The sequence below is a fragment of the Anser cygnoides genome, chromosome 7 (assembly GCF_040182565.1).
Source record: "Anser cygnoides isolate HZ-2024a breed goose chromosome 7, Taihu_goose_T2T_genome, whole genome shotgun sequence".
NCBI classification, from domain to species: domain Eukaryota; kingdom Metazoa; phylum Chordata; class Aves; order Anseriformes; family Anatidae; genus Anser; species Anser cygnoides.
The window spans coordinates 19,616,183-19,630,503 of NC_089879.1; the positions used below are offsets into that span (position 1 = coordinate 19,616,183).

The window sequence follows — 14,321 nt, forward strand, 5'->3', positions numbered from 1 at the left end:
GTGGGGTTGCTGCTTTAAAACCTGGTGGAGGGGAAGGTAAGGTGGCAGGAAAGGTCCTCTTGCAGAGGTCTCATACCAGCAGTCTTTGGCCAGTGCTCTTCTAGAGAAGTATTTTCCATTTTGCCATTTCCCCACGTGAAGGGTCTAGATATAGCCTTGGCCAGATACTGCGTTTTACACAGGACAAAGTTTGTGCATGGACCTTGCCAGAGCAGTTCTCCCCCTTAAGTGCTGCTTCTGTGTGATGGAAGTGCATAGGTTCCTGCTTGTTGCATGTTGCCGTGCATCTGACCTTCAGCTGGGGTAGATCAGTGCATCTCCAATAAAGTCCATACAGATCAGGCTGAGAGTCTGGCCTTGTGGTTTTCTATTTTTGTCAGCAACGAGACATGCGTCACTTCACTTACTTTGATTGTTCAATCTTGTGTCATCTGTATATGCTCTATTAACTGTTGTCCATGTAGGAGTTCGGACTGCTAGCGTGATTATTGCTCTGACGGATGGAGAGTTGCAAGATGTTCAGTTTTATTATGCAGAACAAGAAGTAAGTCTCCTTCATGTTTACCTAAACTAGCTCAAGTGTAGGCATTTACTGTTTTGGCTCTACTGATTATATGGCTTTGCATTTATTGTCTTTTTTTCTCATGTAGGCCAACAGAGCCAGAAGCTTTGGAGCTATTGTTTATTGTGTTGGAGTGAAAGACTTCAATGAAACTCAGGTAATCTTGCTTGCTTGCTACTTGTTTTGTTTTTGTTACACTAGTGCAGAAATAACAGCATCAGTTGAAGGCATTTATTTAATTACTTGAGGCATAAATCATTTCGTGTCAGTATGATGTCTTTTAGCAAGTATGAAGGGGCCCAGTTTTATTCACTGTAATTTTATTTTCCTCATGATTTATGATTGTCTTTCTTTGCAGCTGTCAACAATTGCTGACAGCATCGATCATGTTTTTCCAGTTACGGGAGGCTTTTATGCCCTTAGAGGAACCATTGATTCAGTAAGTTGGCTATTCTGAAACCTAAAAAAAGGTACTCGTTACTGTGTTAATATAGCATAGATAAAAAGATCACCAAAAATGTCTTTGTCTAAATCTTACAGATTCTCAAGAAATCTTGCATTGAAATCCTAGCAGCTGAGCCATCCAGTGTTTGTGCAGGAGGTAAGCTTCCACAAGAACAGTGTGGTAAGGCAAACAAATGACACTGAAATGTCAGCAGCTACCTGATGTAGTGTCAGAGATGAAGCCTGTGGATGTGTTGGAGAGATCCCCTGGGGCTCCATTTGAAGCCTTGTGCATCCCTTCTGAGCTTGAGAAGAAGCTGGTGTCAATACACAGGTAGCCTCTAAACACTGGCTTGGAGAACTCTGTGAAAGAGTACTGGGAGATCTGGGGATACTGCTCTTTAAAACATTCAGCAGAAGGAGGAGACAAAAGTGATACAAAGTCAGACTGCCAGAGGCTATCTTAGTGCCTAACGCGATGTCTCACAAATTTCTGGAAAGATTGCGTTCCTCAGATCTGCTAGGGCTTGTCAACAGTTAGAACAAGATTTTGCAGAACAGTCACAGAAACTTCAGGGTTATTGAACCAGATGTAATTAGCTAACTGCATAGGCCAAGACACCCGACATTTTCTGAAGCATTAGTGTTTTACTTACTTGCACTGAAAGAACTATTAGGGTACAGGCAAATGTGAAGAATCCCAAGAGGAGCTGCTGATAACTTCGTGCCTTTTCTGTCTGGTATATTTAACTTGTATTTGTTCTGTTTACTTTAGCAGCTTGCTATTTTTTTGCGTACTTGAGAGGCTATTGCAGCAAAGAGAGAGTGACACCTTAAGTTTGCTGGACAGTATAGTTTATGGCATGGTTATTTAGATCTGATGTTCATGTCTTGTGTTCACTTCCTCATCCACTGAAAAAAGACTGCATACAAGTGCAGGATACAAAATAAGAGGTTCAGGAAAAATCTATTAAATAGCACAAAAGAGAAATTGTTCACCCACTTCCACATGTCAATCGCAGTATGATCTTGCCCTTAGTATTTAAATTTAGAACAAAATATCCTTGTATCTTTTGAACTACTCTTAAACATGTAAGTGTGGAACAGATGTTTGTCATAAAAAATCTGTGGAAAATTTCAAAAGGGAATAATTTTGCTTTTAAAAATCTCCTTTTCAAACTCTACAGAATTAGTCAAAACAACTTAAAAGCTTTTTTATTTTATAGCAAAATTTTTTCTTGCTGTATGAGTCATTTTTGTTTTGCGTAACAACTTACTGCAAGTTCTCTTGCTTATCAAAAACTGCTTTCAGCCAGGTGAAAGTGTGACAGCTCCAGTAGTGATTTGGCGTAATGTTAAGCATATCAAAGAACAGAATTTGAAAACATTTTTTTTCAAATTTTCAAATTGAAAATATCTTACAAAAGTGCTTAAGTGCTTGTCTTTTCAGGAAGAAGTTTGCCTTTGGTGTCCCTGTCCATGGCAGGGCATTTGGAGGTAGATGGTCTTTAAGGTCCCCTCCAACCCAAACCATTCTGTGATTATATGATTTTTGGAATCTTTTGACATCTTTCATTTTGGAATTTTTTGACATCTTTCAGCAAAAAGGGCAAAACAGTTTTGAAAAACAAACCAGCTCAGTTCTTGACTGAGCTCAAACCATTTTATTTATTTTTGCCAGGCTTGCTAAGCTTACTAGTTTGTCACAAGTATAATTAAAATGTATTTAAAATAGTTTTTTCTTTTTTTTTTTTGTATTACTTGCTTGTATCAGTATTTTTCAGCATCTTCATAGCTTTCAAACAAGACCAGTACACATCAGCCTGGAGCAGTCTGTGTGTACGCTGCTAACTCGGCAGGATGCTTAAATTCTGGGGTTTGTTCTGTCCCTGCTGAAAACGTCATTCAGCAAAGGTGGGCTCAGGGCAAAGCATGTTGCTGAATCACCAGGGCATGAAGATGTGGATCTCAGGTGCTTGAAGGTTTGCTTAAAATAGGAGGAGGCAGCAAGTGCAGGTCTAAGTGGTGCAAGCTGTCAACATGTGGGTTAAATGGTCTTTAACACCATGAATTGGGATCATAATAGTTTTTACTACAGGCTTAGTCCTGCAAGCCATACCTGAAATGAACTGCAAGAGTTTTACAGGACGTGGCTGCAAATACTTACGCTTGTGCTTGGCTTTATTATTTTGAGCAATCCCATGTACTTCAACAGAGCCAGAGGTTTGTCTTTACAGCTGTGAGCACCATTGTCTCCTGGAAGGGATCCCCTTGGATTGAACAACTTTTTCATGGTAGTGTGAATCCAGATCCTGAGTTCAGTTCACTGGACAGTCATTTAATAGTCCTTTTCTATATGTAATGTGACTTTTTAACGTTTATTATTTGGACTTCAACACAGAAAAGCCCTCAGGCATCTGAAGTAATCTAAAAATTTGAATGCACGTTACATTTAGGTAATCATGAATATAGTTTATTGGTAATATATAGGTAAGAAATAAGATCACATGGTCATTAAATCCTATAGGAAAATATGTATACTGTGCATTTAGAGCTGGGTGAAAATTGGAACATAACAGTTTGTAGAAATGTAAGGTTTGTCCCCCTTTTTTTAGTGAGGAATTTTATTCTTTTTAAAAAAATATATACAACTAAAATCTGCATTTCGAAATTTTGATCAAAAAATACTTATTTTTTTTGGAAGTGACATATTGTGACATTCTCCAGCAAAGCAGCTTGCTTGTTTATAGCCTTGAAATGTCGATCTATCTGTGCATTTCTTGTGTGCATATTATCTGAGTAAGGAGGGGGGAATCAGTGTCGATTTTATTCAACATTATTACTTATTTCTAGAATCTGTTATGAAAGCACACAGGCTTTGTGTTGCTCAGTGGAAGCCAGTCTTTATTGGGGATTAGAGCAGACTGACCTACTCCTCACAATTATTCTTGCAGCTCACAATTATTCTTGCAGCTCATAATTACCACTGTGCTGATTACTGGTGTTCTCAGCTTCATTTTTGATTTGCCAGAGGTTTAGTAAATTGCTGATGAAACGATTTCCATGTGGTTGCAGCTGAATTACGACAATTCCTATTGGGGCTCTGGCTCTCTGTGACAAAGCTATCCAGTGAGTCCGTTTACAAATTGATCTAGTCGCGTTATGACAGCTATCTGATGCTTAATGCTTTTTGACCCTGCAAATTTGTCATCCCCACTCTGGAGAAACGGAGTTGGGTCCTTTCTCTTCCCTCTGATTTAAAGTGACCAAGACGTGCAGCCTGTAAACAGGCTATCAGTGCCGCAGTGGAGGTGCCTCGTATCCTGTTTGACAGCATCGTTGCTTTGATTATGCTTACGGTGCGTGGATGTGATTGAAAGGTTTTGTTGGATGTGGCATCCTACTGGCCACATCAACTCCCAGGTGTGGATGCAAGCCGTCAGCTTCTCATCAGAGTCACAGAAGCGAAGCCGACAGCGCAGCCAGCGCACACCAGCTCCAACCTACCATCTCGCTGCCAGCGCTGCCCGGTTATTTCAGTGCTGACCTTTTTCCCTTTGCTGTCTTGTCAGCTTGTAGATTGCAGCTTTTGACAGTAACTAAGGAAGAAAAGGACGCAGCCAGAGCCAGGGCGCAAAATTAAATGGAATTAGCCATTTCAACAGACCATCACCCAGAACATGTTAATGCTCAGGAGCATTTGAAGGGGCAGACTTCTCAACAGCAACAACCAAATCCTGTACCAGCTGTCTGCGTTTCCCAGCAAGTCTGGGATTGAAACTCAATTGTCAGCTTGTGTTGATGGGCAGGTTATTCCAAAGTCAGTTCTCACAAGTGACTGTGCAGAACGGCAGTGATGGGAAAAGAAGAGCAGGAGGGGTAACCTGTCCTGACAAGACTAGACCTCTAGATGTAGTTTTTACCGTTTTGTTTTGAAAGTCTTTTTTTTTTCATCTTTTCAAAACCACTGAAATAGCTCTCAGTGAAGTTTTTGTGGTTGCTGCCTTTTAAGATTTAGTATGGGGGAGAGGGGGAGGATCTAACTGCGATTATATTTCATCAAGCTGCTTTTCTATAAAATCAAGAGACAAAAAATAAATTTTAGATGGGTGTCCAGGTATTGTCAGAGCTCTGGGAAGAAGTGTTACCCATGGAGGTTGTTACTAATATTTACTAATAAATACAAATAATAGAACTAATAATAGTTCTAAAACCTTGCTATGGAGAAGTAAGAAACGTGCAGCAGATGCTAGCAGGGCTATACACAGGTTCAGTTCTTGTACGTGCTGAAAGACTTTCACCAGGGCTTGTGCCAGATACAAACCCTTCCCCTCTGTTTCATGGTGGGGCGAGGAGGGCAGTCCTGTTTGTCCATGTCTTACTGAACAGAGCAGCTGCTGCTGCTTGAGAGCAGAGTGTGATCTGCTGGGAAGAAAAGAGGAAAGCCTGGCGCTTGTGATTACAGCAGGTATCTGCACCCAAAGCTGTGGAGGAACCATGAGATACCATCAGCCAAGTCAGGCTCGCAGTGTTGCTGTGGCATCTTTGAGGCACTGAGGGTCTGTGGGATGCTTGTGGGAGCCCCCTCGAGATGAATGTTGCTCTGCAAAGCACCAGCGTCACTGTAATACTCTTGGCTATTGCTGCTGAGTACTGAGTGTCAGCGTGGACACTGATTCAGACACAGGGTGGAGAACAGCTGTTGTCACGTTGTACTTCAGACCACTGTGGAAGGGAATGCTGCATTTGAGCTATTTCTCATAACTCTTCTGTGCTTTTACTTACAGAATCCTTTCAAGTTGTGGTAAGAGGCAATGGTTTTTATCATGCAAGAAATATCGACCAGGTACTCTGCAGCTTCAAGCTCAACGACAGCCTTACTATCAGTAAGTCTTCAGGCTGAGGGGTTCCAGTTCCCCACTGGCTGTCATCCCATGGGATGCAGCCTGTCTCCCATCTGTATCAGGGGAGCCCTTGCAGTGGATGTCGGGGAGATGGGTGGGGATATGCATTTAGCAGCTTGAAATTCATCCTTTTTCGCTCTTACAACCTGTGGGCATTGTGTTGTGAGGGCTTATGCAGGAGATACTGCTGCACAGTGAATTCCAGGCTCGCTGTGAATGATTCACGTGTGTGATACATACAGCCAGCAAGGACTGGCTATCGCGCTTTAACAGGAAGGAAATAAAATTGCTCCCTATTCCCTGGGTCATCTCCAGAAAAAATAAATAATGCTGTCTTGATGCCCTGGTGGTGTGTTAAAGCTATTTGGTCACTGATTCAGAAGATGCTTACCATAAAGCAGGGCCCTTCAGCTCTGCTCCATTCCTCTCTGACACAAGTTGCCGGTCTTATCGCAGAGAATGTGTAACGTGGAAACTCCCTGCAATCGCTGTGCTCAACGGGGTCTTTTGTTTGCTGTCTCAGCAGCCAGGCAAAGGACTGAATGGCCAAAAAAGATCGAGTGTCCATTTTCTCAGCAGTCCTCTCTTCTTCGTGAGAAGCAGTGTGTGTCTGGCAGGGTGAAGCATGGCATGGGGAGGGGAGCTTGGCTCCTTCTCTCTATATGCTGCCCTTGTTGGCTGAGCACAGTAGGGGCTTTCATACTCTGTTGCGGCCAGACTGGTGCCTTCCCTAGCAGTGAATTCGCTTAGAGAGGGTGCACATGAATCGCTCCTTCATTTCCCATCCTTGCTGCCTACATAGAGGCTGTGTTAAATAAACTCTGGTGGTCTCACTCCCGTCACACTCACAGATGCCCTTTGCAGGGGATTTGTTTCTTGTGGCTTACCAGGTAGCCCGACTTCTGGCTCTTTCTTTCTTGTTCCTAACCCACTGGCACCTTGACTAGATTTCACACTGCAAGTGCTAGGGCTGACCTGGAAGTACAAAGGAGAAAAACTGCCCTAATTCCATATGTCCTCCATACTGTGTTTTCCTTGGGTTAGGTCTGCAGCAGCTGATGTGATAAGACACTGATCTGTGCTGGCTGTGCTTTTTTTCCCCCCTCAGGCTGGCCCTAAAACACATCACTAACTTACCTGCTTTGGCAGGATAAGGCCATGGAAATGAGCTGTCTTCAGGTGTGCTTGGGATGGGAGAAGCAGGAAAGAACAGCTCTAATAACTGTCGTTGCTTGAGGTTTTTCTCATTTCTGACAGTTATATTAATTCCTTTTCAGATGAAAAGCCAACACTTGTTCATGATACTTATCTGCTTTGCCCTGCTCCAGTGATAGAAGATGCTGGACAGTAAGTATTGCTTTCCAGTAGGTGTCAGGAGAGAGGGGACTTTGGATGAGGATGTCATTACTGAGCCAAGGGCTCGGAATTTTACCCAAAGTGCCAAACTACGAAGATTAATTTTTGTAATGGGATTAGGGCAATCCTGTGCGTACCAAATACCCTCCTAGCATGAGCAAGCGCAGTTCTATTCAATGAAAAATAAGTCTGGTGATAAAAACTCCCACATCAGCTGTGCCACAAAGCTCTTGACATCACTGGACCCATGTCACGCGCAGTCTCTGGAGATACAGCCGCACTGAGTCATTGTAATCATTGATGTCAGGCCTCACTCTGTTTCTGTGGATGCTAGTGGGTGTTAGGATTGCCCTTCCCACTGCAGCGTGCCCAGGAAGCTGTAGTCCAGCTAGCTGCAGCTGTTCTGCACCACATCTCCAGAACTTGAGGGCTCTGCATGGGAGGGACTGTTTAATAAGACATCTTGGAAGTCTCCCCCTGTGAACCCAGTGTAGCTAGGAGGCTATCGGCCATGAGGTGACTTGGAGATAGCTAGAGTTAATGAGAAGAGCGGGGAGGGAGGATTTCAGATGCTGGTGGGGGAGGATTTTTGAGAATGCCTGTGTAATTTCTTCTCTGTTCCTGTTTCATTTTTTCCAGGCCAAAAGTTAACTGAGTTCCAAGCAGACTTTTCATTTTGATTGAAAAGATGCTTGATTTGAATCCTTTTGCTGATGTTGATGTCGCTCTCATTTTGCCCCTGTTCTGCTTTGGTTAGTGTTGGTATTGTTCAGCCATTGTGATCTTGCAGACTTCAGATAGATGTGGCACAAGACTGTAACTTCTTCCTTGGTGATCTTCTGAGTCCTTGAATACTGTACTGGGGTCTCCCTCCCCTTCCCTATTTTTGGGTAGTGGGGGAAACTTTTTTTTCTCCTTAGACCCTTTTTCTGATATTGGAGAATGCCTATGGCCAGATTCTGTTTCAATTTCACTGTCATTTCAGTGATTTTTTTCCCTTGACCTCATGCAGATACTCTGACTTTACTTAGATAAGCTTTTAAAAAGAAAAAAAAAAAGACAGTCTCTTTAATATCCAGAAAGATTTAAAATAAAGTCTTAAGGTTTCCTGTGCTATCTAGGGTAATATTGCAAATGTCTGAGACTGTTACAACTTACTGTCCTAGTGCCCTTTGCCCCAGGTGGGATGGAGGCTTTTAAATAAAGAGCATATGTCCCAACTCAATTAAGCCAACATAAAAAGGATGGCTCCTGGGCAAGCAGACAGACAGAGGTAGGTAAGCACCTGAAGCCACGATAATGCCTTGACTCAGCAGGGCATGTTATCCATGCATGTTCATCAGCCAATGGCTAAAACACAGCCGGAATAAAGGGAACAATGAGTATAAAGATGACACTAAAAATAAGTGTATCTGTTTGTGCTTTAGGGTGGTTTTCCTACAAGTCAGCATGAACAACGGGCTAACGTTCATCTCCAGCTCTGTCAGCATCACCAGCACACAGTGTGTAAGTAATTGCAATGGGGCCTGACAGAGAAACCATGAGACCTTGGAAAGAGGCGGTGGCTCTTCAGGCAAAGCCTCCTTGACTGAACATGAGCTCCCTGCAGCTGCTGCATCACAGTTGTTGAGTGAATCCCAGCAATTCCTTGAAAAATAACCAGGCTAGTTAAGACTAAATCATTACTGATGATGGCTAGATCATGGTAGATTTATGGAGTAAACAATTACAACAAAAGGCTCCGAGACTGTTTCTATCCCAGGAGAGAAATGTCCTTATAGATAGGATTTGGCTGGAAGGGAATCCATGAAAATGGAAGAAAGAGCATCAAGAAGCAATACGCTATTGAGTATTGGGATCACCTGTGGTATCTGAGGTGAAACGTACAACTTCTGGAGCTTTGACATAGAAGGGCCACAGCATGGAAGATCCTCTAAACTTTCATTTTTTAATTTTTTTGGTGGTTGGAGTTCACTGCATTTGTTGTTAGACCTCCACAATTTACCTCTAGTTCAGGACTTGCCAAGGCATTTTCTTACACTTTTAACAACAGGAGGTAGCTGCTTTTCTCTTGGTGTCATGGGGGATGAGCAGAAAGAGACACCAGCATCACATCCTGTGGTGAGCTTCCTGATACAAGGCTGCTGCCCAGCTAAAGGAGCACGTCCTGCTGTGGGACAGCAGTGGCTTTGCTACACATATCCTGGCTGCTGTCAGGAAGACCATTTTTCCACAGGGGAGGGTAAGGGACCAGCAGCTAGAAGTGATCTTTCAGCAAAATCTGATTTTAGAATTTAAAAAAAAGCTGACTACAAGTAGATAAATGGTTTTCTTCGTTGCTATGGAGTAGAAATAAGCAACAACGATAGCTGGTGCAAGCTAAGAACAGTTTACTCTAAAGATTGGGCCTTGTGCTTGCGGACTAAAAGTTTGCCAAAGTACTTGATACTAAGCATTTGGTATCAAAGCTGGGCTTTATTATTATTGTTAGTGTCTAAAGGACTTTTATAGCCTACACCAAATGCTGTCATATTGGTTTGTAATCATTGTTGGCCTTTCTGACAGCTGCAGAGTAGAAAGACAGGAATGGGAACAGCAAGTGGAGCTCACAGACTTGATTTTCTGATGTTTTCAGCAATGCAGCCGGGAAATTTTACAGCGGATTGCTGGAACAGCCCAGGGTGTCAGGATGCAGAGTCTAGCAGAGATGATTTTGCAGCTTTGCCTTTTATATAAATTTTTTTCTACAAACTTTCCTCAAAATTTTCTACATTAAGGCTTTATATTTCCACTCTTTACTCCCTTCTACCCCAGGTACCATGAAGCCTTTTGAGTCCACAGTGAAACACAAGTGTTAACTGGTGCATTTAGTTACCCATATGTAATTTTTCTGATGGATGCTGAAGTCTTAGTCCTAGTTGGGTTTCCTTCAGGCCAGAACATGGTTGGAGGAAGCTTTCCTCTCAGTAGCCATAGGATAAAGAGAGAACTCCAATCTCCAGTCCTGTCAATCTCACGTTTTTTGCCCAGCTCCTGCAGATTGAACATGAAGGAGACAAGGGGCCTGATTCTCATCTGGTGCAGGAAAGATCATATCCCAATTGCAGTCCATAAGCAGTATGGCTGATAGTTCGCTTTCCAACTTTGTCCTAACCTCATGCCTTTCGCTCTTATTGTTTTAGAGACTCCCTCCATTTCCTTTCCTCTCCTGCTCCATTTTCTGTGAGCTGCCGTCAGCTGGCCTGCTCAGCTCTCCTCCCCAGCTGGCGCTTCTGTCCTTTCTGTACAGTAAGTATCTTCTCTTGACTTTACTCCTAAAGCCTCTGTGCAATCCCTGTGCTCCTTTCTGTTCAGCTGCATGAAGTCTGCTATTTCCTTTTTCAAAGTCCAGCTTCACTACAATGCTTTGTATATTCGATCACTGAAAGAGGACTCTCTAGCTTCTGGCTGCCAGCAGCTCCCGAGCTGCTTCTGGCAAGTGTCTTGGTGATTTATATGAGCACTTAGCATGGGAAAAGCAATGCCTGGGAACAGGACAAGAAGGCAATGTGTGTTTGGAGTAACAGTAGCAGTGGTATGTACGTCTATGTGGCTTATGTGCTGCATTGGTGCCGTTCTTGGATTTGTTGTAAGGAGTGCAGAAACGCCTCTTAAAAGTTATACTTGATTTTAATCACTCTTTTCTCAGCGAACTGGCTTCACTGGGAGTTGATGTCTCCCAAGTGTCCATTTCCCTGATGTGTTAGTGCTGTTTGGAGCCGAGGGTAGGCCAGAGGGGGACGGCAGCACTGAGCTGCAGCTGGGTAGTGTCTTCCAACAGGATTCCTTTGGGCAGGACACCTGGCATTCCACCTTGGCTTTCTCCTGCTCCCTGACTTAACAAATGATGTGAGCTATGTAATGTATCTCAGAACAGGTTGGTTTGTTGTATCCGTGACAAGAAGTTGCAGAGCAGCAAAGGGATGGTGATGCAGTGCTAGAGTTATGGGATACTGGGGCCCATGCCTAAGCGTGGTATGGGAGCTGTGGGTGGGTTAGTCATGTCTTAACATGCCAGTCCGACAGATCTAGGATTTGGCCTGAGGAAGAGCAGATATCACCCAAGTCAGCCACTCAAGATCTCATCCAGACTTTGCAAAACTCTTATCAGCCCATACTTTCTTTTCCACCCTCAGCCTTTTTGCTGTCTGGGGGGAAAACAAATCAACTGGGAACAATGAAGGGAACTCCTCCTGTTGAAAGAAGGGGCTAAGCATGAGTTTGAGTTGTCTTGTCATGGGAATTCAGCAAGTAGTTTTCAGATTTAACAAGGTAAATCTCATGGACCTTAACCTCCATGCATGGGGACTTGCTTTCTTTCCATTTAACCTCCCACATATCCTTGTTTCAAAGCATCTTACAGCTTTTTCTCTAGCCATCTCATGTTTCCTCAGCCTGAATCACAGATCTTTCTTCAAGCTCTTTTTGCTTCCCAGTCTTAGGCTGTCCTTCATTTTGCTACTGGGTTTTTCCTGTTCTCTGGTATCCCTGTTGCTGGTGAATTAAACCTCTTTAGCTCAGTTTACCATTGAAGAGGTTTCTTTTCACAGGTTTGGATCACCAGAGCTAATATTAACCTCATCCCAGAGCCCATTGCAGTCCAAGGAAACTGCATGTCTCACCTTGCCACTGCTCATCTGCATCAAATGTTTAATTTCCAAAAAGCCATGTGCTCTGTGTGTTCTGCAGGAGCCAGGCAGCACATTGAAGACCTACTTTCCTGTAGTCACCAGAGCAATACTCAATCAGCACATCTTGTCATGAAATGATGGACTGTTTGCACTCAGAGCAGGATTTCCACAGGAAAAGCTAATTTCAAGTTTTAACACTTTTTTTCTTTTTAAATTCCAGACTCTTTCGAGAAAACTTGACATCTGTTTTGAATGTAGTTCCTTAACTATCTAGCCCCAGACTCCCACCTGCGGAGTGGTAGATAGAATATAAGAAAGAGGAATGGTTAAGCTCACGGCATGTTATTAAAAAGTCAAACCAGTCCCAAGAAGCTTACCAAGAACCAGCAGCATTAATGACTAGTTTGTCTAAGTCCTCGGGCTGGGGTTGTGTGCTGTCTGAGTCAAGAGGCAACAGAGGCAGGCGTGGGAGCTGTTGAGGCTGAGATAAGAAGTTTTGCTCTGTTGTATGATGTTGACATGTTAAATTACATGTAAGCTCCTAGCTCCAATATTCCCATTCTTTGCATATCAACGATGGTATATTCTGCATCTCTAGTGACGGAAGATTACTTGAGTCTGGCCATGTAGTTTGAAATGCCCTTCTGACAGTATTAAGGGACCTGTCAGCGCAGACTTGGGAATGGTTTGTGTACAATTTTAGTTCCCTTGAGTCTACTGAGCTATAGGCATACCGTAAATGTATATATAAGTTGCAGATATACATACCACAAACAAGAGGTGCTTCCCTGAAGCATGACTTCAAATACACATTTGTCACGCTAAATCCTGATGAGACCCTAATGATAACAGTGACGTACTGCACTGCCTAAGTGAGACCTTGTAGTGAGGGAAACCTGGCTCATTTTGCCCAATCTAATTGTGTAAATTCTGGGCTCCAGTCTCATTTTTGGCATACAGAGATAACTCAGAAACAATCATCTTTTTTGCAGCTGACTGGAACCATCCTTTTCATTGCTCTGCTGATTCTCTTTCTGCTGCTGGCTCTGGCTCTTCTTTGGTGGTTCTGGCCCCTTTGCTGCACAGTGGTAAGTACAGATTTATTTATTTTTACTTGATTTCCATTTTTTTGGCTTATTGCTAAAACAATTACAGTGGTTTGGAGTTCTAGTTTCTTCATGTAGTAGTGGACCAAGTAGCTTGGCTCTGCAGTGTTATGGATTCTGTAATGCATTCCATTGTGCATCACAGACAAGATATAATCTTACCTACAGTCAGAGTAATATAGGGTGCAAATGCCCACAGCCCACACTGCTATTCCAAAAATAGACTAGCTGTCTAGATTGCACGCGTTTGGGTGAAGCGACGCCTAGATACCTTGAAAGTTATGTGATGCAATTTCCCTGCACAATTTTTTGAAGCGCCTGTAAATTAGAAGAGCTTTTGCATTATTTGTTAAATATGCAAGTCAGAGTTTAATGTGTGTGGAGCTGAAAGTTATGGGCATTTCACAGGGGCTAGTAAGCACCAGGCAGGGCTGGAAGCCTGGTCTCTTTACGACATGTGGTGGTCCTGGTGCTGCAGCGTGAATGTTGCTATGGGTGCAAGTAACGATAGTCTGCTGTTTGTGGTGCTGTGTGCAGTGAGCAATCAGTCATTCCCTTGAGGTTTTTCACAGGAGTGACACTTGCAGGGTCAAGTGCAGTGTTTGCAGAAGAGGGTATCAAATGAAATATATAGGAGTAGCCAAATAAACAGCACGTGAGAGCTTCAAGAGGTTTCAGTTCCTTTTCCTGCTGTTGTCTGAGCTTGGCCCAAGTTTCTGCAGGGATCAATGCTTCTGTAAAACAAGCTTTGGCACCTGCTGCGGAAGAGCATAATGGAACTGATCTACTAATATGTACATAAGCTCTGCTATTAAACACTAGAGATAAGCTTTTTTTATGCATAGGAACTGCAGACTCTGAATGAATATTTTGCGCTAGCTTGGTAATCACATGACATTTTAAGGCAGAACTATGTGGAGCTGTATTATGAGTTACTTAAGAGGGCACTTCACCAACTGAATAGTTCAATCTGATGGGTTTAGCTTCTCATCTGCATTAATGTTCTCTGCTGAAAAGCAGAGAGGCTAATAAGAGAATTGAATGTGGGGGAACAGAGCAGAGCAACCCATCTATGACAAGCATGAAAGCAGAGAGGGCGTAGCACTGGGATGGATGAGCCCTACTATTAACTCAGATTTCTCCTGTTGTTTATATATTCCAGGTGATCAAGGAGCCGCCTCCACCACCACCTCCAGAGCCTGTAAGTGTGCTATTTCTGAGCTGTTGCACTGTATGCAGTCACTGTAGTGCATCGTGCTGCCCAGGAGCGTCAGCCCTG

At 43.2% G+C, this 14,321-nt stretch overlaps 1 protein-coding gene across 1 annotated transcript in view; it reads left to right on the top strand.

Moving 5' to 3' along the window:
- The window catches only part of ANTXRL (ANTXR like), a 55,656-nt gene that overhangs the window by 15,567 nt on the left and 25,768 nt on the right, over positions 1-14,321 (top strand). Inside the window, exons 6-14 of the mRNA XM_013199378.3 lie at positions 465-544; positions 651-719; positions 921-1,001; positions 1,103-1,163; positions 5,794-5,892; positions 7,188-7,257; positions 8,694-8,772; positions 12,929-13,024; positions 14,205-14,243. Coding sequence (XP_013054832.1) covers positions 465-544; positions 651-719; positions 921-1,001; positions 1,103-1,163; positions 5,794-5,892; positions 7,188-7,257; positions 8,694-8,772; positions 12,929-13,024; positions 14,205-14,243 — 674 coding nt within the window. The remainder of the gene's footprint in view (positions 1-464; positions 545-650; positions 720-920; positions 1,002-1,102; positions 1,164-5,793; positions 5,893-7,187; positions 7,258-8,693; positions 8,773-12,928; positions 13,025-14,204; positions 14,244-14,321) is intronic.